The sequence below is a fragment of the Pleurodeles waltl genome, chromosome 3_2, assembly GCF_031143425.1.
Source record: "Pleurodeles waltl isolate 20211129_DDA chromosome 3_2, aPleWal1.hap1.20221129, whole genome shotgun sequence".
Lineage (NCBI taxonomy): Eukaryota > Metazoa > Chordata > Amphibia > Caudata > Salamandridae > Pleurodeles > Pleurodeles waltl.
The window spans coordinates 51654895-51679009 of NC_090441.1; the positions used below are offsets into that span (position 1 = coordinate 51654895).

At 46.5% G+C, this 24115-nt stretch overlaps 1 protein-coding gene across 4 annotated transcripts in view; it reads right to left on the reverse strand.

Moving 5' to 3' along the window:
* AP2B1 (adaptor related protein complex 2 subunit beta 1) overlaps positions 1-24115 on the reverse strand; it is a 347393-nt gene that overhangs the window by 104605 nt on the left and 218673 nt on the right. For 2 of the 4 annotated variants that reach the window (XM_069226745.1, XM_069226741.1), the window contains one exon: positions 14897-14917. The exons of the other annotated variants lie outside the window; for them this stretch is intronic. In XM_069226745.1, coding sequence (XP_069082846.1) covers positions 14897-14917 — 21 coding nt within the window. The remainder of the gene's footprint in view (positions 1-14896; positions 14918-24115) is intronic. 4 annotated transcript variants of the gene reach the window in all.

Sequence of the window (24115 nt, forward strand, 5' to 3'; positions counted from 1 at the left end):
GCCACTGCAAGATAGCCGGCCAAAGGGACATGCGCACTTTAAACAAGTGCACAGCTCCCTGCTGCCACTTGGCAGCAATTGCCCTGTCCTGACACTCTGTTCAGGACGGGGTGCTAAAAAATAAAATAGCAATAAAGAAAGTTTATTACCATTTTGTTTTTCTGTTCTGGGGGCATTTTTTTAGCGGGCGACCCTCCTCCTCACTCGTGGAGGGGCCGCCCCTGCCCTGGGGACCCTAGAATCCTTATGCCCAATATGCCTCTGGGGCAGCACGGGGCAGTCGTTTATTCCTGGAGCAGAACACAAGCCAAGAGACGGTCCAGCTGGCCCCAAGAGAAAACCCCTGGAGTGGCTGACATCTGAGTCATGGTGATGATGCATAAAGAAAGAGGATGTCGACCACAAGGGCTGCATAAAGCAGTGGGACAGTGCGGGCCCTGGGAGGCACCACAGGGCCTCTGGAGGGGTGAGAACAGTGTTGGTGCCACTGTCAGGACCTGGCACCCACAACACAGTGAGGACTGTTCCCCGTCCTGCCTTGAACACTACTGGACTGGTTACCTTGGTGGCCATGATGTAGGACCCCTGGTGGGTTACCGTGCCGTGCATCTGCTGCATTGCTAGCGGGCCTGCCACCTAAGGACTACTGGGGATCTGGCCCTACGGGAGCTGTGGCCCAGTCTTGCGACAGGCCTAGAAGGCAAATGGTAATGATATGCCTAAAAGGCAAATCCCGGCTCTTCAGTTACGTGAGTGGGTGTTGGCCAGCGTCTCATGGAGACTGGACTGAGAGGGTGACCACATTGACCACTTGCATTTGGGGACCTAAGTACTGGTTTGGAGCTCAGACTACAGAGGCTGCTACCCCCTGCATGGAGGAAGACTGAGGTAAGCCAAGGGTACTCATGCCTACATTGGAGGCTGTGTTGCCTACCCGGGGTCAGTTGTCCTCGCAGCTTGGGCTCGATCTTTGTGGATCCAAGTCAGTGCAGGGCTGGATTGCGTATAGGGTAAAGGGTAGGTTGGGGGGAGAGGAGGGTTTGGGGTGCCATCAGGTCCTCGTGTATGGCAGCTCCCGAACTCTAGTTCGGAGATGCTGAGACATTGGGTAAACTGCAGCCTCAAAGGAGTCACGGGGTCACCATCTTGGGTATCAGGAGTGAGATGGCACGTACCAAAACTGGAGAGGGCTAGTCCATGGGCTGAGGTCCAGCAGGACAGAGTCCCTGCCCAGAGCGCTATCCAGCCTCCACCAGGCTGAGGCCTGGAAGAGTTTGCATCAGCAATTTTGGCGGACACTAAGGTGGCAAAGGGAAGTAAGACTGATGCAGTTGTCCTGGACTTGGGGCTCCTCGGTGTAGATCACAGAAAATTTGTGGACAGAGTAGGTGAAATGGAATCTGCTGTGGCCCAGCTGCAACCCACGATTTCAGAGCACGATAAGCAGCTCTGCTCCATGCAAAAGGCCACAGACAGGCTGCAGGATAGACAGACACTGAAGGTCACTCTAGATGTAATAATGTGAGGCTGGTAGGTCTCCCAGAAAAAGCTAGGGGCCCAGCATTGAACTTTTCTTGTAGGTCTGGTTATTAACTGTAGTCATGGAAGGAAAGTCATCCACTCTGTCCATGGTGGAGAGGGCCCACAGGGTGCCAAGGGGTCTGCCGAGACTGGGGGTGCCACCCAGAGCAGTGGTGGGCAGGTTCCTGAACTTTTGGGCTAGGGGTGATATCCTGCAGGCGTGCCAGCACACATGGCCCATGGCAAGAAGCTGGGAGGATGGTGAACATCTACCCATGACCACACCCAAGTGGTGGAACGCCAAAGGGAAACATTGATGACAGTGAAGCAGCAATGGAGGAAGCTGAACTTAAGGTGGCTCAGGAGTGCTCGTACCTTTTCACTTTGGCAGCAGATGCATGGCCTGGCTGAAGAGCAGGGGGTGTCCACCTCCAGATAAGCCAAGAGATCAAGATCTGCAACAACCTAAGAGGGGTCTGCAACAACCTAAATCAAGACGCAAGCCACGAAGCAAAACAAAAGCAGCTCCAACCAAAAATCAAGCAGAAACAGAGAGGGTGAAGGTGGAGGCGGAGCTATAGCAAAGCCACTCTCTGGTCACTAGTAACAGGTGGACGGAGCTAGTGCAGTCTTCTGGGAATTCGGCGGAGAAATCCAGAGACTCTCCGGGGACTGGAGATTATGTGGACCTCCCAGTGGTGACTCCCATGACTGCAGATATTTTAGGGTGAAGGGGCTGAGACTCGCAAGAGAGTCTGCACTATTTGGGGTGTTCTGTGTCAGGATCATGGAGACCGTTGGGTACAGGTGTTTTAGTTTATTGGTTTATCAGGGAGCACCCTCATTCCCTCCTCCCCCACACCCCTGCTGTCATAGGCAACTGCTGCCTTTGTTAACACAAAAGTCTTCTGGTTTGAAATGTTGAGGCGACAGACATCTCGGGCACTGGAGAATTGAGTAGTTTTAAACCCACAGCCCAAGATAGTTGGATGGAGGGTGGGTGTATTTAGAGGCATGTAGGTCGAGGCTGAGCAAGGTCAGAGAACTGGTGGCCACGACATCTGACAGATGGGGCGTACTGAACAGCCAAGCCTGTTCAGGAATCAGACCCTAAAGGTCCTCTCCTGGAACAGGAATGGACTCAATAACAAGTTCAATAAGGAGAGAAATAAAATAAATAAAAAAATAACATGAATCTTCTGCTCTATAACCACCAATTGCGTTAAAGCTGAATAGTAGATGTATGTCATTAGATAAAGTCTACTCACATACCATTCTTTTTTTGGCTTCAGGCACTTCATATACAAAACTGTGCAATCTTCACTGATACAGAACACATCTGTAAGTTAAACTGCAACAGCGAATGACAAGTTACTTTCCTTCGGTAATGCGTTTTCTGGTAGAGACAATACCTTAGAATTTCCCTAGGCGTCAGATTGACTCCAGAGATTTTTCTCAAACAGTACCCCTGAGTTCCAGATATGATGTTGCAGTTCCTATATAGGTGCTGACGTCAGTTTATTTTCACAATGTTACATGCCAGAAGCTCAAACCCTAAGAACACTGACCACTGGTGTGTCAAAATTAGGGCCCCGAAAGGGAAGTCTCTGTCCCTACAAATCTGTTCGCAGAGCGGGGAGGATGGGTGGGTCGGTAAGGAATCTGCAACTAGATATTGTCTCTACCAGATAAGGCGCTGCCAAAGAAAAGTAACGTGTCCATCTGATAGAGACAACTAGTTTCAGATTCCCTACCTTAGAATAGATACCCAAGCAATACCATCCCCAAAGGTGGGTCTGCGAACGAAGATCACACTAGAAAGTCCTGCAGGACTGAATGGGCAAAGTTACTGTCCCCACAGACCTGACTGTCCAGGCAGTAGTGTTTGGTAAATGTGTAGAGATGCCAATGTTGCTGCCTGACAGATGTCAAGGACTGGAACTCAGCATGCTAACACAGTGGTCACAGCCTTAGCTCTGGTAGAATGAGAATTCAAACACTCAGGTGGTTACTTCTTAGCCAGTGCGGAGCACATTTTAATGCAGAGTACGATCCATCGGAAGACGGTTCTCTTCTGCACTGCCTGACCTTTCTTCGCATTCACATAACCAACAAAGAGGGGTGTAACCACTTTTGGCACAAAGGAGGCCCTAGTGCAAAGCACCACTTTGTCAGGATAGATGGAAAGGTAGGACGGCTTAGATGACAATGCCTGCAGCTTGTTCACCCTGTGGGCAGATATAATGGCCACAAGGAAGGCTGTTTTCAAAGTGAGGAGCCTAAGAGGACAATTGTGGAGAGGCTCACAAGGAGCGCACATCAGGAATGTCAAAACTAAATTCAAATCACATTTGGGCATAATGAATGGAGATGGAGGAAACATGAGTAAGAACTTTAAGGAACCCATTTACAATGGGAGACTTAAACAAGAAATGGCAGACGGATAACCTTTGAGAGTGCCCATAGCAGAGCCCTGCTGGGCCAGAGAAAGTATAAACAACAGAACCTCAGAAAGAGGAATAGAAGTGGGGGGTCAACAGACTTGACTGTGCACCGTGCCACAAATTTCTTCCATCAACAGGTGTATACCGTTCTGTTGGAGGGATGTCTGGCTGTCAAGATTACATTACAGACTTTTGGCAGAAAGTCAAAAACTGTCAACTGCTGCCGCTCAATCTCCACGAAAGAAGGCGGAGACTAGACAGTTTCACATGAAGGACCCTTCCCCTGCTGCTGTGACAGAAGATCCTCCCAAAGGGACAGTTGATCGTAACATCGATGGCCATGCTCAGTAGCCAGAATACCAGACTCTTTGTGCCCAGTCCAGAGCCACAAGGATTACTTGGATCTGGTCATTCTTTATCTTCTTGAGAACTCTGGGCAGAAGTGCTATGGATGGAAAGGTGTACAGGAGGCCTGAGTTCAACTCAAGGCAAAAAGCATTGCTAAGTGTTTTCCGCCTTGGAAACTCCAACACGCAGTACTGCTGACATTGCACGTTCTCTGTGGAGGCTAACAGATCTAACCAAGGCTCTCCCCACTGCTGAAAGAGACCTTGCGCCCCCTCTGAATGGTAATGCCATTTGTGATCGACTAAGCATTGACGTCTGAGTTTGTCCTCTGGTGTTCAGAAAGCCTGCCAGATGTTGAACCACCAGGGAAATGCTCTGTTGTTCCAGCCACGTCATGAGGTGCAGAGCCCTTTGACAAAGGGTCTACGACCCTACTCCGCCTTGCTTGTTGCAGTACCACATGGTGGTGGTGTTGTCCGAAAACACCTGCATTACCGTTCTTTTGAGAGAGGGAAGAAATTCTTACAATGCTAGTCTGATCGCCAGGGGCTTCAACAAGCTGATGTGGAGTCCAGACTCTGCCAGAGACCAGATGCCTCTGTTCTCTGTCCCTTCCAGGTGACCCCCCCAATCCCAGGAGTGATGCATCGGTCACTACTGTCAGATCTGGTTGGGGAAGGGAGGGGGATCTGCCTCTGGCCTAATCGCGGTTCGTTAGTCATCACTACAGATCTTGTGCAGTTCCCTCTGAGATCTGGACCATGTCAGAGATTCCCCTGTCGCTGCGTCAACCGGAACTTCAGGTCCCACAGGAGAGCTGCATATGTCATCTTGCATGTGTCACTAACAGGATGCAGGTAGCCATGACCCCAGCAGCCTCAGAGTAATTCTCACCAAAATCCTGGATAGAGGCTAAAACATCGATATCATAGCCTGCATACCTTGGATTCGCAGATCTGAGGATAATTCCAAAAGTGCACTGTGTCCAGAACAGCTCAGATGAAAGGGAGGGTCTAAGATGGAGTTAGGTGTGACTTTGACATGTTTGTAGTGAACTCCAGAGAATGCAGGAGGTCTGCCGTAGTCTGGAGGTGGGAAACGTCAGCATGGGGTGAGCCCACCTTCAACAGCCAGTAGTTGAGATAGTGCAAGACTGAAATCCCTGATCTGGGCACACGAGTTGAGACCACTGCCATCACCTTGGTGAACACCCTAGGGGAAATGGTAAGGCCAACAGGGAGCACAGTGAACTGAAAGTGCTTGTGGCCTAGCGTGAACCGCAAGTAACATCTGTGGGCAGGCACAATGGGATACTGGAAATACATGTTCTGCAAGTCCAACGCTACCATCCAGTCTCCCAGGTCCAGGGCAGATAGAACCTGAGCCAGAGTGAACATTTCAAACTTCTCCTTCTTGAGAAAGATTGAGAGACCGAAGGTCTAGGATAGGGCGGAGGCCCTTGTCCTTTTTGGTTACCAGAAAGTAGTGGGAATAACCACCACAATCTACTCCTGGCAGAGAGATCCTCTCTATGGCTCCCTTGTCCAAAAAAGCTGTAACTTCCATTCAGAGAAGTGCCAAGTGATCTTCTGTCATCCAATCGTAGGATGGTGGCATTGATGAGGGGTAGCCTCGAAGGGGAGGGAGTAGCCCTTTTGGACTATCTGCAAAGCCCACCTGTCTGACATGATGAATTGCCAGCGGCGCAGATGATATCAAATCCTGCCTTCGACTGGTCCCTATTGGGGAACAGTCAGACTAGGAAGGTTTGGAGGCAGTTGCAGAGGGGCCTCAGGAAACCTGGGTCACCCGGTGCAGGGCGATAGCGGCGGGCAATTGTTTTGTTCACAGGAGTCCCTGTACTGGGTTTGGACCAGGTACCCAGTAGGACATCCGTAAGAACTTTATTAAAGAGAAGCAGGGGTTCAGAGGATGAAGCCCCAGACTGAAGTGCCTCTGTCAAGAGTTTAGTCCCGACTACCACCAAAGGCATCTCAAGGTCCAGGACCTTGGCTGCTCTCCGCACCACTATTGAATATGAAGCTCTCTCCTCCATAGCCAAAGTTGGGGGAGACAGCATGCCAGTATCTTGGGAGGTATCCAGTCTACTGGCTTTACCCATGTTCATATGCCAGTCCATGGGGTCTTGGAGCTGGTATTTTAAAGGGACCAGCGACCCCTCTCATTCCTAACCGTAACCTAGCCCATAGGAATGAGGCTCAATCTGCCATAGGGGTCAAGGCCCCTGTCTGTGTCGGACGATGCCCATCCAGCCCTGTGTCAGCAATGAGGATGGGGCGGCGCTGCCCAAATGCACAGACTGCGCAGGGAGCGTTGTCGGGCCGGCACCGGGGAAGGTCAACTGGATACGACCGACGTCTGTCTGGATCGAGGAACAGCTCGTTGGGTGCCCCTTGGAGCTAAGGACTAAACCGCTGGTGCAGAATCGGAAGAGGCCCCTTCCGAGTCTGCAGGACCCGAAGGAGCACCAGCAGAGCCGTACTGCCCAAAAATGAGGCGCATGCCCTCATAAAACTCCTTAAATTGGGCAGGGGTCCGACTCCCAGGAAACTCAGAGAGACGTAGAGTCGGCCCAGACACAGGCTCCGCAGAGGGAGGCCTAGATCAACAATGCTCCCAACTCCCTCGGCTCATCGAGGACTGACGAAATGGAGTTAAAGAACTTTTCGCTTTCTTCGACTTCTTCTTATGCCTCGACTTACCTGATCATCCTGAGGACTTGGAGTGAGACGACAAAGAAGGGGTACTCTGCAACCGATACCGAGACCTTCCTCTCTACGTGACTTATGCGGAATTGAGCGATGGGCCGCCATCAGTTTTAGGGACCGCTCCCTCAAAGCCTTTGGATTAGTGGCCTGGCACTCAGAGCATGACTTCGGGAAGTGGTCGGGCTCCAGACACCAAAGGCACACGAGGTGTGGATCAGTCACGGACTTCGCCCAATGGCAGCATTCGCAGAGCTTGAACTCGGTCTTACGCAAAGATATCCCTCGACGCACTAGGAGTAAAATAATCAAAAAAGCTTCGACAAAAGTAAAAAAAAAATAAAAAAAAATTAAAAAGACCAGTCAAAAAGTGACTGAGGGGTAGCTCTTTTTTTTGGATCAACGCTGGCTAGCGTGAAAAGAAAATTAGTTACTTACCTGTAACTGCAGTTCTCCAGTATTGGTATCTTTCATAGATTCACATGCTTGAATCATCCCCGTCGTCGAGGTGGGAGCCTCACGGTAAATTTAAATATATAAAAAGCAGTAAGTCAGTAAAAAGAAAACCAGTAGGCCCAAGTAGGCCTCATAAGGTATTTTACAGTCTATCCACTTTGTTTTGTGAAAAGACCCAAACTTGAGTATCAACCAATCAGGATTCAGCCCCTCCCAAACACTCCCAACAGAGGCTGAATTCCCTCAGATTTTCTATTAGGAGTGTGAAGTTTAATATCTGTATAATAGGGGAGCCTCTGAGGGGAGGAGGGTGGGTCGCATGTGAATCTATGAAAGATACCAATACTGGAGAACTGCAGTTACAGGTAAGTAACTAATTTTCTTCTCCAGTATTGGATCTTTCATAGATTCACATGCTTGAATCCGAGTAACGAGCAGTAATGTTTTCTTACTTACTGAATTACATTGACTGTAATTCCATCGTAATTCTATACGTGATGTGATTCACATTAGTTCAGTTTTAAATATGCACTTACATATAATTATATTTATATTCACAAACATACGAATATAAAAGCAATAAAATGTGTGTGGCCAGAAATCCTGACACAGTTTATGCTATTATTATGGAGAATACGACACGTTAAACAGTAGAAGAAAATGAACCATTAATGACCATACCTCGAGTGTGGTGGTGGGATGTGTAAGAGGCTCACCTTAACGAAATAGATGCCTCAGCACTGCTTGTCCCACTGCTGTATCAACCTGGTTTGTCTCCTCTAGACAGTAATGTCTTGTAAATGTGTGTTGGCTGGACCATGTTGCTGCTCTACAGATGCTATGTAGTGGTACACCTGCAAAGAGTGCCGCTGAAGTGGCTACCGATCTTGTAGAGTGGGCTCTCACCTTGGTTTGGAGCGGCTTTCCTGCTTTTGAATGGCAGAATTGAATCGCCAGGCCAATCCATCTTGCTAAAGTCTGTTTGGACACCGCGTGTCCCTTCTTTGTTCCGCCGAACGCTACAAATAATTGATCCGACTGGCGGATGGCCTGAGTTTTCTGTAGATAAAACTTTAAACATCTTTTAATATCGAGAGAATGTAATGTTTTTTCCGCCACTGTTTGCGGATTTGGAAAAAAGGTTTTTAAGATGACTGGTTCATTTAAATGAAATGTTGAGGGAACTTTCGGAATGAATTTAGGATTTGTCCGCAGGATGACACCTGAGTTTGTAAACTGGAGGAACGGCTGTTTGATGGTGAACGCCTGAATGTCACGGACTCTTTTTGCCGAAGTAAGAGCTAACAGTAAAGCTGTTTTCCATGCGAGGAATTTTAGGTCAGCTTTGTGGATCGGCTCAAAAGGAGCTTTCATGAGTTGCATCAACACAACATTCAATGACCATAGAGGCGGGGGTTTCCTAATTGGCGGGAAGACCCGAAAAAGGCCCTTCATAAATTGTTTGACAATTCTTGTGGAACACAAAGAGAGTTTATCTGGTGATCTGCGGTATCTGGAGATTGCCGCCAGATGTACCCGTATGGAAGAATATGCAAGTCCTGATTTTGCCAGGAGCAGGAGATATGGAAGTATCTGTTCCGGAGTAGAAGATAAAGGATGTATATTTTCCGCTGCACACCAAACACAAAACCGTTTCCATTTAAGTCTATAGGTTTTGTTGGTAGTGTCAGCTCTAGCTTTTGCTAAGATGTCTCTACACTCTGGGGAGATTTTGAGATTTAAGTATTCATTGTGTTCAGGAGCCAAGCCGACAAATGAAGAGACGACGGATGTGGGTGTGTGACTTGTCCCTGGTGCATCGTTAAAAGAGTCGGACTCTGTCTGAGTGGTAGATGTGGTCGTTCGGAGAGCATGAGGAGCTCCGTATACCATATTTGTCTGGGCCATCTGGGAGCTATGAGTAGAAGTCGACACCCCTCCGTCTTCATTTTTCTGATGACTCTCGGAATGAGCGGGATCGGAGGAAAAGCGTAGGCATAAACTCCTGACCATCTCATCGAAAACGCATTCCCCCACGAATCTTTTTGGGGAAGCCAACTTGCGTAGCACTGGCATTTCTTGTTCTCGAGAGTGGCAAATAGGTCTAAGTTCGGTTTGCCCCATAATAGAAACAGGCCATTGAGAGTTTTCTGGTCTAGCTCCCACTCGTGATAAGGAATTACTGTCCTGCTCAAGGTGTCTGCTAGAACATTGATCTGTCCTGGCACATGCTCCGCTTTTAGTGAAATATTGTGTTTGATGGCCCATGTCCAAATTTGTTGGGCTAGCTGCGAGAGTTGTAGAGACCTTGTGCCTCCTTGCTTGTTTAGATAAAACATGCTGGTCATGTTGTCCGTCCGGATTAAGACGCTTGAACATTGTATCTTTGGCAAGAAAGCTTTTAGAGCTAAGTGTATTGCTTTGAGTTCTAGATAATTGATGTGGAGCTGGCTCTCTTGCTGATTCCAGATTCCGCTGATTTGCAGGTCCTGGCAATGTGCACCCCATCCTTCGAGAGAGGCATCCGTTGTTACTATGTAACTTGGTGTTTGAAGAAGAAAAGACAGCCCTTTTGAGAAATTGGTTGGAGTCGCCCACCACCTCATAGTGTTCTTCATTAGAGGCGTTATGCGAATCTTGTCTTCGAAGGAGCCGAGGACCTGTGTCCATTGTATGTCCAATTGCTCTTGCAGGGGTCGCATATGGAGTCTGCAATCTGGGACTAGCGGAATGCACGATGATATCATTCCGAGCAATGATTTGTAGATGCGGACTGAAACGAACTTTTTTCTGGATAGGTTGTTTGCCAACGAGGTTAACTTTTGTTTCCTCTCGTGTGATGGGTACGCTTTGCTGCGTACTGTGTCCAAAATTGCTCCCAAGAAACTCAATTCTTGTTTGGGGTATATCTGAGATTTCTGGTAGTTGACTACAAACCCCAGGCTGTGTAACAAATGAAGGCAATAGGAAATATGATTTGTTACTTGGAATTTTGAGGGTGCCTTTATAAGCCAGTCGTCCAGGTAAGGGAAGACCTGGATACCTGCCTGGCGAAGATGTGCTGCTACTGGAGCTAGCATTTTTGTGAAGATTCTGGGGGCTGATTTGAGACCGAATGGTAGAACCCGGAATTGGAGGTGCATACTTCCTACCCTGAACCTTAAAAATTTGCGATGGTTGCGATATATGGGGATATGAAAATAAGCATCCTGGAGGTCTAGGGATGCCATCCAATCGCCCGTGTTTAAGAGACGCAGGACATCCTGCAACGTTACCATCCTGAACGATTGTTTCTTTAGAAACTTGTTTAGTGCTCTCAAGTCCAGGATGGGGCGCCAGTCTCCTGAGGGTTTCTTGAGAAGGAAAAACCGGGAATAGAATCCCTTGTTCCTTTGAGATAAAGGGACTGGTTCTATTGCTCCTTTTGTTAGCATTATCCTTACTTCCCTGAGAAGTTGGCTCAACCTCAGAGGCGGTGTACCCGATGGTGGGACACTCGGTGGTGTTTGGATGAATTCCAGAGTATGACCTCTGGTCACCACATCTAGTACCCATCTGTCCGATGTTATAGCCTTCCACTTGGGGAAATAAGAATTGATGCGACCTCCGACCTTCAATATTGATTGGGGAGGTGTTGAGATTATCCGCTGGTCATTGCTTTCTGCCTGTATCTCTTGCTCGGGCAGCTCCTCTTCCTCTAGCCGGATGTTTGTAAGCTGCGGCTGGTGGTAATCGATAATGCTGCTGTTGTTGATGGTGCTGATGTCCTGGTCCTGTGGAGGAAGATGTATATTGTGACCTGTATTGTTGGTATCCACCTCAAAAGGAGTAATTACCTCTACCCCTTGCTCCACGAAAAGGTAGTTTTTTATATTGCAGGGTACCTAGGGATTTTGCTGTATCGGTATCCGTCTTGATAGCCTGCAGCATATCATCGACATGTTTGCCAAACAAACTCTCTCCATCGAAGGGCATGTCGAGAACACGAGTCTGGACTTCTGGTCTGAATGAAGTAGCTTTAAGCCACCCTTGTCTGCGCAGGACTGCTGCTCCAGCTAATTGTCGAAAGCCAGTGAGGGAAATATCTATTGCACTGTCTATTATCTCTGCGGAAACCCTTTCTCCTTCCTGCAAGACCTTTTTAGCCTCCACCTTGAGATCTTCTGGCAGTGAATCTACAAAAACGGACATGTCTGCCCACATCTGCCGATCGTATCTTCCCAGGATGGCGAGGGAATTTGCCGCTTTGACCGTTACTGCAGCAACCGAGGAGAATTTCTTACCAATATTGTCTAGTCTCCTTCCCTCTTTGTCTGGGGGAGACGCAATAGGTGTAGAGGGGTTTTTGGATCGTCGTTGAGCCGCCTGTGATATAACCGAGTCAGGTTTCGGTTGTGAGACTAAACAGGCCGGAGAATCATCTGGGGCCTTGTATTTTTTCTCTAGCCTTGGCATTTGTGAAGGCACTGTTGCCGGGTTTTTCATTGCCTTCAAACCCTTCTGCCACAAAAAATCCACAATAGGTATGGCTCTTACAGATCTCTTTGATGGCTCTTTAAAGTCATACAAAAAACACTCAGTTTCATGGGAAACAATTTCCAGGCCAAAACGTTTCGCCGCTCTCTCTATGATATTATGGAAACCTCCTATGTCTTCTGGAGGAGAATCCACTGGAGCTGCTGGAGGTGGAGATGGTGTGGGAACGAGATAGTCGTCCCATTCACTAGCAGCTGAATCTGCTAGCTCGCCCTCTTCCCTTTCGTCGTCCGACGAGAGGTAAGCTTCCGGAGCTTGGCTAGTTACAGGTCTACTAGCCTGAGGCGTTTCGGAAACATTAGTAGTTTGAGCTTGCTGGTAACTCTGAGGTCTAGGTGGCGTGGACTGAGTTGACGGTGGGAACCTTTTATAGTAGTCCTTCAACATATGTTGTAAATCTGTCACTAATGTGCTAGGCATAGCTAGAGGCGATGGTTGGTTTGTCTGTGGATAAGATGTTGAAGCATAATTATGCTGGTAATGTTGATCCTCTTCTTCATCAAACTCTTGACATTTGACATTTAGTTGGGACGGGCTACTAGCTGCCCCAAACATGCCTTGAACGTCATCATCCTCATCGTCTAAAAGATGTTGCGGTGGGTATGGCAGCACCTTACTTGGTGATGTATGCATCGGTAAAATGTCAGATGGCTTGTCCCCTATATTAATAAGGGAAAGGGGTAAGAATCTGGTGGAGTCCTCATGATGGTATGAGGAATGAGCTGGTGAAATGTCCAAAGGTTTGTAAACTGTTAATGCTGTGTTGATCGTCGGATCCATCGTCGACGGTTCCCTCGTCGACGGTTCCCTCGTCGACGGTTCCCTCGTCGACGGTACTGTCGTCAACTGTACTGTCGTCGACGGGTCTCTCGTCGACGGGTCTCTCGTCGACGCTTCCGTCCATGACTGCGTCTTTTCCTTAGTCGACGGTCCCTTCGTCGACGGGTATTTTAGCGACGACGGTCGCTTCGCCGACGTAGTTTGCGTAGATGGGAGTGCCCTGGATGATTTGTGAACCCAGGAAGCCTCCGCTGTCGACGATGTGGTTGCCGACGAAGCTCTTTTGAAGATTTTTGCAGTAATAATCGTCGTCGATGACAAAGGTGACGACGTCATAATCATCGGTGAGGATGGTGTTGTGAACGTCGACGATACCGTGGTCGCTGTTACCGTCGACACTGTCGTCGACGGGGCGGTCGTCGACGGTTGTTTTTTCACCAAAAAGAGTTTTTCTGACTCTTTTTGTGGTGACAGAGACAGGGATGGTTTCTTTGAGGTGCTTTTCCGGTGTAACGGCGTAGTAGGTTCTGAATGAACCTTTTTTGGTCCATGTTTAACTGTCTCTGCAGTTAAGACTTGTTTAGTCTTTTTGTGTATTTTTCTTGGTGGTTCATCCGCACCTCTATCTCTCTCACCTGTTCTTTTCTGAGGGCGAGAAGTTTGTGGTGACTCTTCGCTGTCTGATGAAGGATGTTCTAAGGCTTTTTGTTTTTGCAGCCATAAGAGAAGTCTACCCTCTCGGTCTTTGAGGGTTTTTTGACTAAAGGTGCGACAGATTTTGCAGTCTCTCACCTTATGGTCTGGATGAAGGCAGTAAATACACTTCTTGTGGGGGTCATCAATATGTAGTCTCTTCTTCCCACAGTTGTCACAGTCTCTGAACAGACCCTTCTTTGCCTTTTCAGACATAGTAAAGTTGTAACTAGTTTCCTGAGAGAAAAAACAATCTTCAGTCAGAAAATAGGAAAAAAACTGAGCAGAGCTCAGGGAGACTCCCTTCACACGACGTGCGGTAGAAAATCTGAGGGAATTCAGCCTCTGTTGGGAGTGTTTGGGAGGGGCTGAATCCTGATTGGTTGATACTCAAGTTTGGGTCTTTTCACAAAACAAAGTGGATAGACTGTAAAATACCTTATGAGGCCTACTTGGGCCTACTGGTTTTATTTTTACTGACTTACTGCTTTTTATATATTTAAATTTACCGTGAGGCTCCCACCTCGACGACGGGGATGATTCAAGCATGTGAATCTATGAAAGATCCAATACTGGAGAAATTATGAACTACATCAGCGTGGCAGGGTGGGGCCTATATAAGAACTGCAACATCATATCTGGTGTGGACGGCACTGACGACAGATGCAGAGCCAATCAATGCCACCTAACGGCACGCAGGGGTACTGATCAAAACAAATCTCTGGTTCCAGACTGACACCTGGGGAAATTCTAAAGTAAGGAACCTGCAACTAGATGTCTCTATCAGATATACACATACAAAAACATTTGGAGTCTAGTATGCAGAATATCTCGGCCAGACCTGTTTTCTTAAAGACAGGGGTGTGTTAATGATGGATTGTCCCTTTATGAAGGTGTTACTTCCAGTAGCTAATATTTTAATCTCATGAGGTGTTGGTGAAGTATTTATTACATTTAGGTAAAAAACAATAAAACAGAAAGGCAGCTCTAATACACGTCAGAAGTGCATAAAACGAAAGCACTTTTAAAAATGTGATACATTTAATTTCCATTCTGAATCCAAAGCAAACGTAAGAAACCCTAGCTTCATCCAGCTCCAGATTAGAAGCCCCAAGAACTATGTGAGAAATCGATCTGGTGACAGTCAAGTTTTAGCAGAGGACATCGAGATGTCATCTACTTTTTTTAAAAGACTTCCTGAAACAAATTGAAAAAACGGTATAAAATATGCTCAGAAGTCTACGGATTATTTCAGTTCCTTCTAGATTATGAAAATCAACTGCATTTGTTGGGTCATCACATTGATTACGTGCTAAGCAACCCCTCTGATTGTAGCAACAAAATAGACAGTGTGTGTACATGCACATGGGATGGGGTGAGGGAGCCAATTACCCATTGTGTGTCCTCTCCCATCTGGCAGGATTGCATGAGAGACAAAGGGAAGGAAGCGGAGATATTAGTCTTGTATAATATCACTGCACCACAATGCACAGCCTCCACCCCAGCCGGCTAGATTATCTGAGCTCTAACCGTGACAAAGGAAAACTTTGTCCATCTTCGCTTATCCCTCAATGAGTTTTAGAAACCGAGTAGTTATTCTGTCTTAATGAACTGTGCCATGCCATACTACCCCCCCTCCCAAAAAAAAAAGAGATAAAGCCAGCAGTGCTATGTTAATGACATCACAGCGAAATGCATCATCTTCACCAAAAAGAATAGTCAATAATATAACACTGCAGCAACTGAAGCAGTACACAAGCTATAAAGTTAACACCCACACACTCTCACTATTTCAGTCAGTACACCCAGCACTGGAGCACTTGCATCATTACACAAACAGTTTATTAAAGTTTATGTTAAATTCAAATACAAAACATTTCTCATCGTGGTTTTGCACAAACTGTATTGTGTATCATTGTTAAAAGAAGTTTTTTTTACCATGCCACCTCCACTCTATGCCGGTCAAAATAACATGCAAACAACCCAGAGAGCAACTGTGTGTAAAGGCCAACCTAAGGGTGTACACAAGATTTGCCACTAACCAAAAAGAAGCAGCCAAATAAGGTGCAGTAGAGGAGTGCCAGCTACTGTGCAGAGTGCCCTACAGAAAGCTTTAATAGGGTGAGCGACATTATCATTAATGTCAAGATGGGTCTTGGACTCCGCCATTCACTGCTTACGATGGGGCGTGGTTCTGGAGGAGCAGCACTTGCCTGCTGTAAATGGTGCCCAGTACTATTTATAAGGGCTCAGAAAGCAAGTGAGGGTTCCAGAGTCCAGGAGTGATGTGCAGAAAGACGTCACGTGGTCCATAACTAAAAGGGATGTGTAGAAAGCTGCAACTTTGAATTGCAATAATTTACATGCAATTGTATTCCTATTGTATGTTTTGTCATCATGTCCTAACCTATTTTGTTTTTTTTCGGGGGGGGGGGGGGGGGGGGGGTAGTGGGGAGGAGTGTGTGCACCCCGAATGGTTTCAACTGGCAGCAGTGATGAATACACTATCCATGTCCAGCACCTTCTTGAATATGCCCAGACCATCAAGGGAATGATGCACCCAGTGGATCAAATGCTTAGAAAATCATTCAGAAGAAACTGATGGAACACTTCAGCCCAGCAAGGAAACAGGAACTGTTGTACAATTGTTTAGGTGTGGAGGACTGGGGATTGTTTGACCATATTGCGCCCCACTGGGAAAGAAGGTGATGAGGTGGCGTGTGATGTTTGTACAGAAGCAAAAAAAAAAAACGTTATACAATCACATTTTCACACAGACATGAGTGCCATTATGGATCAATATAATCTTGATTGTTGTTACTAAGACCTGGTGAGTCCATCAAAGAGTGTAAGCCAACTTTAAGAATGTTTATTCAAGTACATGGAGTAAATTATACGAGATGAAGTAGAAATGCATACCACAGACAGAAATGAACAGGAGAAAAGACTATGTCACAAAAAACTAACACTTGATAAGGTTGTATGTACAATAAAAATCATGAAGAGAACAACCAGGGGAGTGAAACTTCTAAGCAAATGGAATGCTTCACATTCTGAAGTCAACATGCTTCAACAGAATGAGGACAATGACAAGAAATATCCTGGAAGAAGCAGTATTAAAAAAGAAATGACTAAATCCAATCTATGTTCCATATGGCTCCCAACAACTCCTGTCCTGCCTTTGGGTAAACTGAGTAAAAGGTGTGTGGCATTTCTTAAAGGTATGCAGGGCCAAGCAAGGAAAAAGTTGTTTACCGTAAAGGAGGAAGATGCCATACAAGTGAAAGATGAACTATTTGAAAATGTAGTTTTGTTAGCAACAATAATTGGCTAGATTCATGATGAAAGTCAGCCAAGGTGTAACATAACGGTTAATGGCAATGAAGCAGAGGTCATTGTCGATACAGGTTCAAGAATTAGTATAATATCTAAGGATATTTTCCAGTGACTGAACAACAAGAACAATCTTACTTCAAACTGAATCGTACCTGGGGCAGTGGCCACAGAATCAGTTTAGAAGATGTGTTATAAGCATAACTTGCATTCAAATAAAGGAACATCACATCCAATGTATATGTTGAGGACTACAATGCCAACATCTTTTGGTGGACTCAATGGCAGACTATTAGGATAGCAATAAAATCATGACAATCACCCTTCATTTTTAGTGTAAAACTGTTTGCTATTCAGTACTTGATGAATATGAGGAACTTTTCAGAAACAGCATTGGGTGTTTAAAGAATTTTAAGCAGTGGCCCATCTTAAAGTGCAACACTATTCTGGTCAAGAAGAAACTACACAATGTACCTCTGTCAGAAAGAATGGAAATAAAGGTAATTCTTGATCAGTGGTGCAAGAATAGGAGGTCATTGAACCAGCTGACACTGCCAAACGGATATCCCCGGTCGTCATAGCTAAAAGGAAAAGCAGCTGTATCAGACTATATATTGACCTGCACCGAAAATGATGTAGCAGACTGTCTACCTTTGCCTCTGATGGATGAGAAGGTCATGACATTAGAAATATCTAACATCTTTACAATACTAGATTTCAGTTTGCTTACAATCAAATACTTCTTTATAACCATTTTAAGAATCCACCGCTCTCATCACTACTTCAGGGACTTCCAGTTCTGCAGGATGGCTTTGGCCTCAGACCTGCTTCTGCAGTTTTCCACAGTGGGTGAAGCGCCTACTTGAGGGTTTGTGTGGTATACAGGTATTCCAGGTCAATGTACTGATTTTCAGTGAGACACCGTGTCATCATCACCAAAATAGCTTTATTTCGGCCACTTGGCCGTAAAAGCACAGATACAAAAAATAAAACAGTATATGTAATTAAAACTGTACATTTCACATAAAATGACATGGCAAGCACATAAAAGCCACAACTAAGTGACATTAAAAGTAAAAAAAAGCCACATGACACAATGTAAAATTAACACGTCAATCTACGAAGCTTCCACATTGCACCCAGACATTTGGCCACTGGGACTACAAATGCAGGGCTGGGCTCAGTCCTCAGGATTCGTAAAGGCACTTTATGTATCTGTTTCCATGCCAAAGCAAGTTTTGTGCAGAATAGAGAGAGTGGGTAGACTTTGCCAAAAGAAAAGCTTCTTTTTTTTTTAAAGCCAATGTTGACTTTTCGGGCCACTTTATTGGGAAAGATGGAATACAACGCAGTGTCACTTATCTCAACCATCTCTAGATCACCAGCACCGAGTAATAAGGAAGAGTTGGCATCCTTCCTTGGCATGCTTGAATTCCAAAGTTCATCAAGCACTATGCAGAAAACGGTGAGCCTATGTGTTAATTGGGTAAGAGAAATGTTGAGTTTTCATGGAATGAAGACTGAGGAAAGTATAATTGCATTGGAAAAAACGTGGAGACGGCAACTTCTGTGAAAGCCTTCAATTAAAATTTAAGGTGCATTGTTACAGCTGGCTCTAGTCAGGTGGGTCTTGGAGCGGTGCTCAGTCAAGAGTCGGAGGATGGAGACAACACTATTGCTTTCCTCTCACATTTTTATGGCCTTCTTGACATGTTCTTGTTGTAAGGGGACTCCATGACATCTCTCTGGGCACCAACAATTCTGGAGAGCTGCATGTCACCAAGGTATGCAGATTGTTGGGATTCTACATTGGTCTCCCTGGAGTATTACTCAAAATAGAAAAAGAAAAACGTCTAGCATCCACGGATAATTTGTTAATGGCAGGGGTAAGAGTTTGCTTCACATATTTATTTTCTTGTTTGCCAAGCAGCAGGCAGGCCAGCTGTGTACCAACTGTATCCCCTATGACATAATCTCTTCTCCCTAGATGCAAGAGTGCACGTTTGGACCAGCTAGCATGGCTTAAGGCGAAGCTGGCCTCCTACGACGACTATTTCTGTGTATTCTGAAGCATGGGGATTTCTACCCTTCCCCGTTCCAGCTTCTGTATTTACTCTTCTATTTTCTGAACCTCTAGCTTGCGGAGACACTGCTTATTAGCTGCTGCTGCGATAAGATGGCCTTGTATCAATTAGCATGAAGGCAACCCAGACTACACCGCCACCCTCATTCAGATTGAAATACTCATTGATATGTAGGCCAATTTCTTCGCAGGTGACTGGGTGCCTAATCCAAGATGAGTGTAAGTGCCAACTGTGTGGGAAATCGCTTAGTCCAAGTGCCAATCATGCCAATACTGGAGTGTGGCCAGAGACAACTGCTGTTCCTGTTCGTGCCTCTAGAATCTCAGAAAGGAGGGAGGAGCTAATTAATAAGTAATCAATGTGTGAGTGTCTCGTATGGAGAGGAGAGTAGTATGTGTACTCTGTCTCTGAGTGGCACACCTTTCCCCATGCATCTTGGAGGCTAACATCCGCCAAGGCTCACCTAAGAAACTTCAAACACGTTTTTTGGTAGTTAAGGGTTTGCTTGTCAGTGACAATGGGGTACAGTTCACCTCTCTTTAGATAGTAAAATTCTTCAAGAGGAACGGCATTATATCACCCTCAAGAGCAATGGGCAGGTTGAAAGGGCCAACTGGCTAATTAAGGAGACCATTCAAATGGCCTACAAGTCTCACATCCATGTGAAAGTAACACTGAGGACCAGGCTTTGGTCGTACCACACGACTCCAGAGGGCACTACAAGGAAGTCTTCTTTCGAATTGCTCTGTAGCAGGCTAACGATTTTTAAACTCCAACCCTATTGGTCACAGAGAATTGAAGAGGTTGATGAGGGTTGACACGGATTGTCTCAATTGTCACAGAAAAGCAGCTTGAGATGTGTCAGTATTACAACTCCAGAAATGCTGCTAAGAAAAAGTCTGTTCAAGCAGATGACAAGGTTAAAGTGAAGCTTACAGGGAAGAGTTGTGATGGGAGCAAGCTTAGTGAGCCTATACGAGTGGTTAAGAAAAGATGCACTGGTCTCTTTCTAGAAAATGGCCAGTGGTGAATGGCTCATTTACTTCATCTGACCTAACAAGTTCTTTCCACAGAGGTAGAATGTTGTAACTTTGAAATGTGATCATCTATATGCAATTGTACTCCTATTGTATGCTTCCCAGGAGGGTGTTTTTCCACACGTTGTTGGAATGTTATCAGTGTTCTATGACAGTTGCTGTCAGTTGGAGCGGCAGTTGATGGCACTCATTTTCAGTAAATAAAATTGTTTTTACCACTCTTTGGTCTCCTTAAGTGGCACCTTCCACACCACTACAAGATACCATATCAAATTGTGAACCGAATACTTGTGCCATGACGCAGAGCTGCAAGAGCTCATCATACTGCACAAATGTCACCATCAACTGCTGCTTCACTGCTCCTGTCTTCAGGAACCTAAAGGTCGGTTTAGCAGAGACTTGTACTGAACCACATGTTCTCATCCGGGACACTTCCTACTCCTAGGAAGAGCAGCAGCAGGTGAAGGGCAGGGACGGCTTTAGCACTGGTGGCGCCTGTGCGACAGTCTTTTTGGAGCCCCCTCCATGACCTCCTTCTCCACAAATTCCCTTACTACCACCCTCCAGCTGTGTCCCTCATCTCACCATAGCCCCTCTCTGACACATTTCATTTTTTGTTATAGCGCTACGCATAGTTCACTCACACTCATTTTTGTGATCTGCACGGTACACATTGTTTGCTGCAGGCACTTTAACCCTCTGCTCTACTTTGAGGAGCCAAATCTGCCACTAGACAAAATTCGATCTCTCACCAGCAGGGACATTACTCATCAGTTATCTTGACATTTTTATAGTTGCCTGAAAACTGCTGTATGCAGAAGATAGTCCGCGTGCTTTTAAACCCATACATTAATTTTTAACACAGAGCTTCCCCACCACCACCAATGGCAGAGCCAGGTGCGGCTGCGCCTGTCGCACCGCCCTAAAGCCACCCTGTTCAAGCTGCCCAGGCTCTGCTCAAGGCTCTCCACTGAAAGCTTTAACTCAAACGCTTCTATTTTTGGGGTGATCCGGACAGTCTCTGACACTGTGGAAAACCCAGCGGGCCTTCCGAGGTCCAAGGCATGCTGTCGAGAACGGTGGCTCGAGCCACACATTACCTTAGGGGCCCATAGAGTAATGGCGGCCAGGGTCGAGAAGGGAGAGGCTCCCGGAACTGACATCGGCTGGGAGAGCTGGGCGGCATCCCCCCATGTGCTGCCTGCATGTTCCGGGCGCTCGGAGTCCCCCCTGCAGAAGGCGGGCTCCAAGTAGCCGCGAAGCGAGAGGCAGGAAAACTAGCGGCTGTCAGCCGCTGATGGGCAGGAACGGTACTTATCTAAACTCAATCACACCGGGCAGCCCGGGGGCCGCAGGGCCGCCCCTCGGCGAGGGAGGCGCCGGTGACGGTGGCTGAAGGGGGCTGCGTGGAACCTCGGAGAGGGAGCGGCGACGCCTCAGAGTGCGGGCAGCCTTCTCCACTACCACGGGCCGGTTACAACGTGGGGAGCTTAGCTTTCACATTCACCCAAAGCAGGCTTTCCTGACCTAGGAGCATCTTGGAAGGGAGAACCAGGGCAGCTGTCTTCCTTCTTGGACGGGCTGGGGTAGCGTGCCCATTCAAACACAGGGTGTTTCTACGCTGAGTACCAGCACTCGCCACCACAGGTTGCCTCATTCCACCTTCGCGAGGTACCAGGGAACATCATTCTCCGCCACCAGAAGCAAGCCGCCTCTGTTCACCAAGCACGTCAAAAGAGCACTGGGGCGGCACTTTTCACAAGAAAGTCTCTGTGTGCACCCATCAAGAGGCGGGGAGCTTCTCCGTCAGTTCCAAAGTCCGTCTCTTCCTTCAAGTAGAAGCATTATCCGTCACTAACGTGAGATGTCGCTCCTTCAAAAAGTGAAACGAATCAGCATTCCCAGTCACTAGCGCAGGGTGGCTCCTACTTCAGAGAGTGCTAGGAAACTGCATTTTCGAGCAATTACTCAGCAAGGATCTCTCCTTCACAAAGTGCATGAGAGCTGCATTTTCAGACACTTAGCACAGGATGTCTCTCCCTTCTCAAAGTGCCAAGAAGCAGCATGTTCAGTTCAGCTGCCGCTTCAACTGACACAGAACACGTGTAGCACTCCAAAGGCATGATATGTTCCTTCTCCCATCCCTTTCAGTATTCGGCAAGGTTTCCATTGCAGTGATTGCAGTATTCCAGCTTTGTGCCCCTTGAAGTACTACAGCTTCTTTCCCTTGGAGTTGTCATGCTTTTATTCCTCGGAGTGTTTCTGCTAGTGCACATTAGTACTGTGCACTGTATAATGTATGCTTAAGTCCCCTGCATGGCCCCTTGCAGCATGTTAAGTTCTGTTCCTTGCAGTATTTGTCAACTGCAGAATCCCTGCTTACTTCCATGACGACCTGCCTCTTATTGTCCCTTGCAACGTCCCCGAGTTTCTTCATTGCAGTATTCCAGCTTGCCTCTTGCAATATTGCTCCTCTTGTTCTCTCTCTTGTAGTATTCTTTTCTTCCACCCTCCTGTGTATTAGTCTAGTTTGTGTCCCTCTTAGTATTTATAGTTCTGTTCTTCAGAGTACCCCTGTCCGTGCGCTTACAGCATCCCAGACTGCATCCACTGCAGGAACTGTGCATCTGTCCCTTGACACGCCTGTTTCTGCCCATTAAAGTAAGCTGGGCTGTATCGAGGAACGCAGTCTTGCTTCTGTTCCTTTCAGTCTTTTGTATACATAGTTCCTCCAGCATGTCTCAATGACAGTATTCCTTCCTCCGTATCTTGCAGTACTACCCATTTCTTTCAGTTCCATTATTCCTGACTTTATTCTGGGCCCCTTGCAGCATTCTCTCCCGCTTCCGTCACTTGTAGAACTCATTCTTCAGTCCCAGTGCTAACTGGTCGAGCGAGTAAGTTCCCACAAGACCAGGACTGCCCACTTCACCCACCCCAGAGGTCAGCTATATCTCATCCGCATTAGATCCACTGCTTCTCCAAGTTCCACTGATTGCCTTCATCTGATCATACTTTCGTCGACCAGAAGACCCACGAAGGTTTCCCCCGAGAACTGGAATTTTTGCTGTATGGTAACACTGACCAGAGAGCTCAGAGAATATCTAGCGCCTAGTGCGTACTAGGGAAAAAGATGTATGCTGTCATTTTAACTAGCCAGTTCTACTTGCAGGCAAATAAATGCAATCGTCACAGAAACAAGATATATCTTAGTGGAAATTCACACCTCCTGTTTATGCACTATCATAACCTACTCCACACCCCTGCAGCGGGGGTCTTGCCTGCTCAACCTTGCTGTTCTTTAAGAGTAAAGTGGCCAACAGTGGTTACTTTAGTATGACTGGTGGCCATGGAGTACCAGTGGTAAATGACAGAAACCACGACGGACAGTGTCAATTAAACACCGACTGTCTCTCGTAGTACTGCGCAGAATAATCTCTCCTCTACCCCTTGCAAGATTCTCGTGTATTTCATTGCAGTGTCGCCTCTGTTCCTTGTACAGGGAGTGCAGAATTATTAGGCAAGTTGTATTTTTGAGGATTAATTTTATTATTGAACAACAACCATGTTCTCAATGAACCCAAAAAACTCATTAATATCAAAGCTGAATATATTTGGAAGTAGTTTTTAGTTTGTTTTTAGTTTTAGCTATGTTAGGGGGATATCTGTGTGTGCAGGTGACTATCACTGTGCATAATTATTAGGCAACTTAACAAAATAAAATATATACCCATTTCAATTATTTATTATTACCAGTGAAACCAATATAACATCTCAACATTCACAAATATACATTTCTGACATTCAAAAACAAAACAAAAACAAATCAGTGACCAATATAGCCACCTTTCTTTGCAAGGACACTCAAAAGCCTGCCATCCATGGATTCTGTCAGTGTTTTGATCTGTTCACCATCAACATTGCGTGCAGCAGCAACCACAGCCTCCCAGACACTGTTCAGAGAGGTGTACCGTTTTCCCTCCTTGTAAATCTCACATTTGATGATGGACCACAGGTTCTCAATGGGGTTCAGATCAGGTGAACAAGGAGGCCATGTCATTAGATTTCCTTCTTTTATACCCTTTCTTGCCAGCCACGCTGTGGAGTACTTGGACGCGTGTGATGGAGCATTGTCCTGCATGAAAATCATGTTTTTC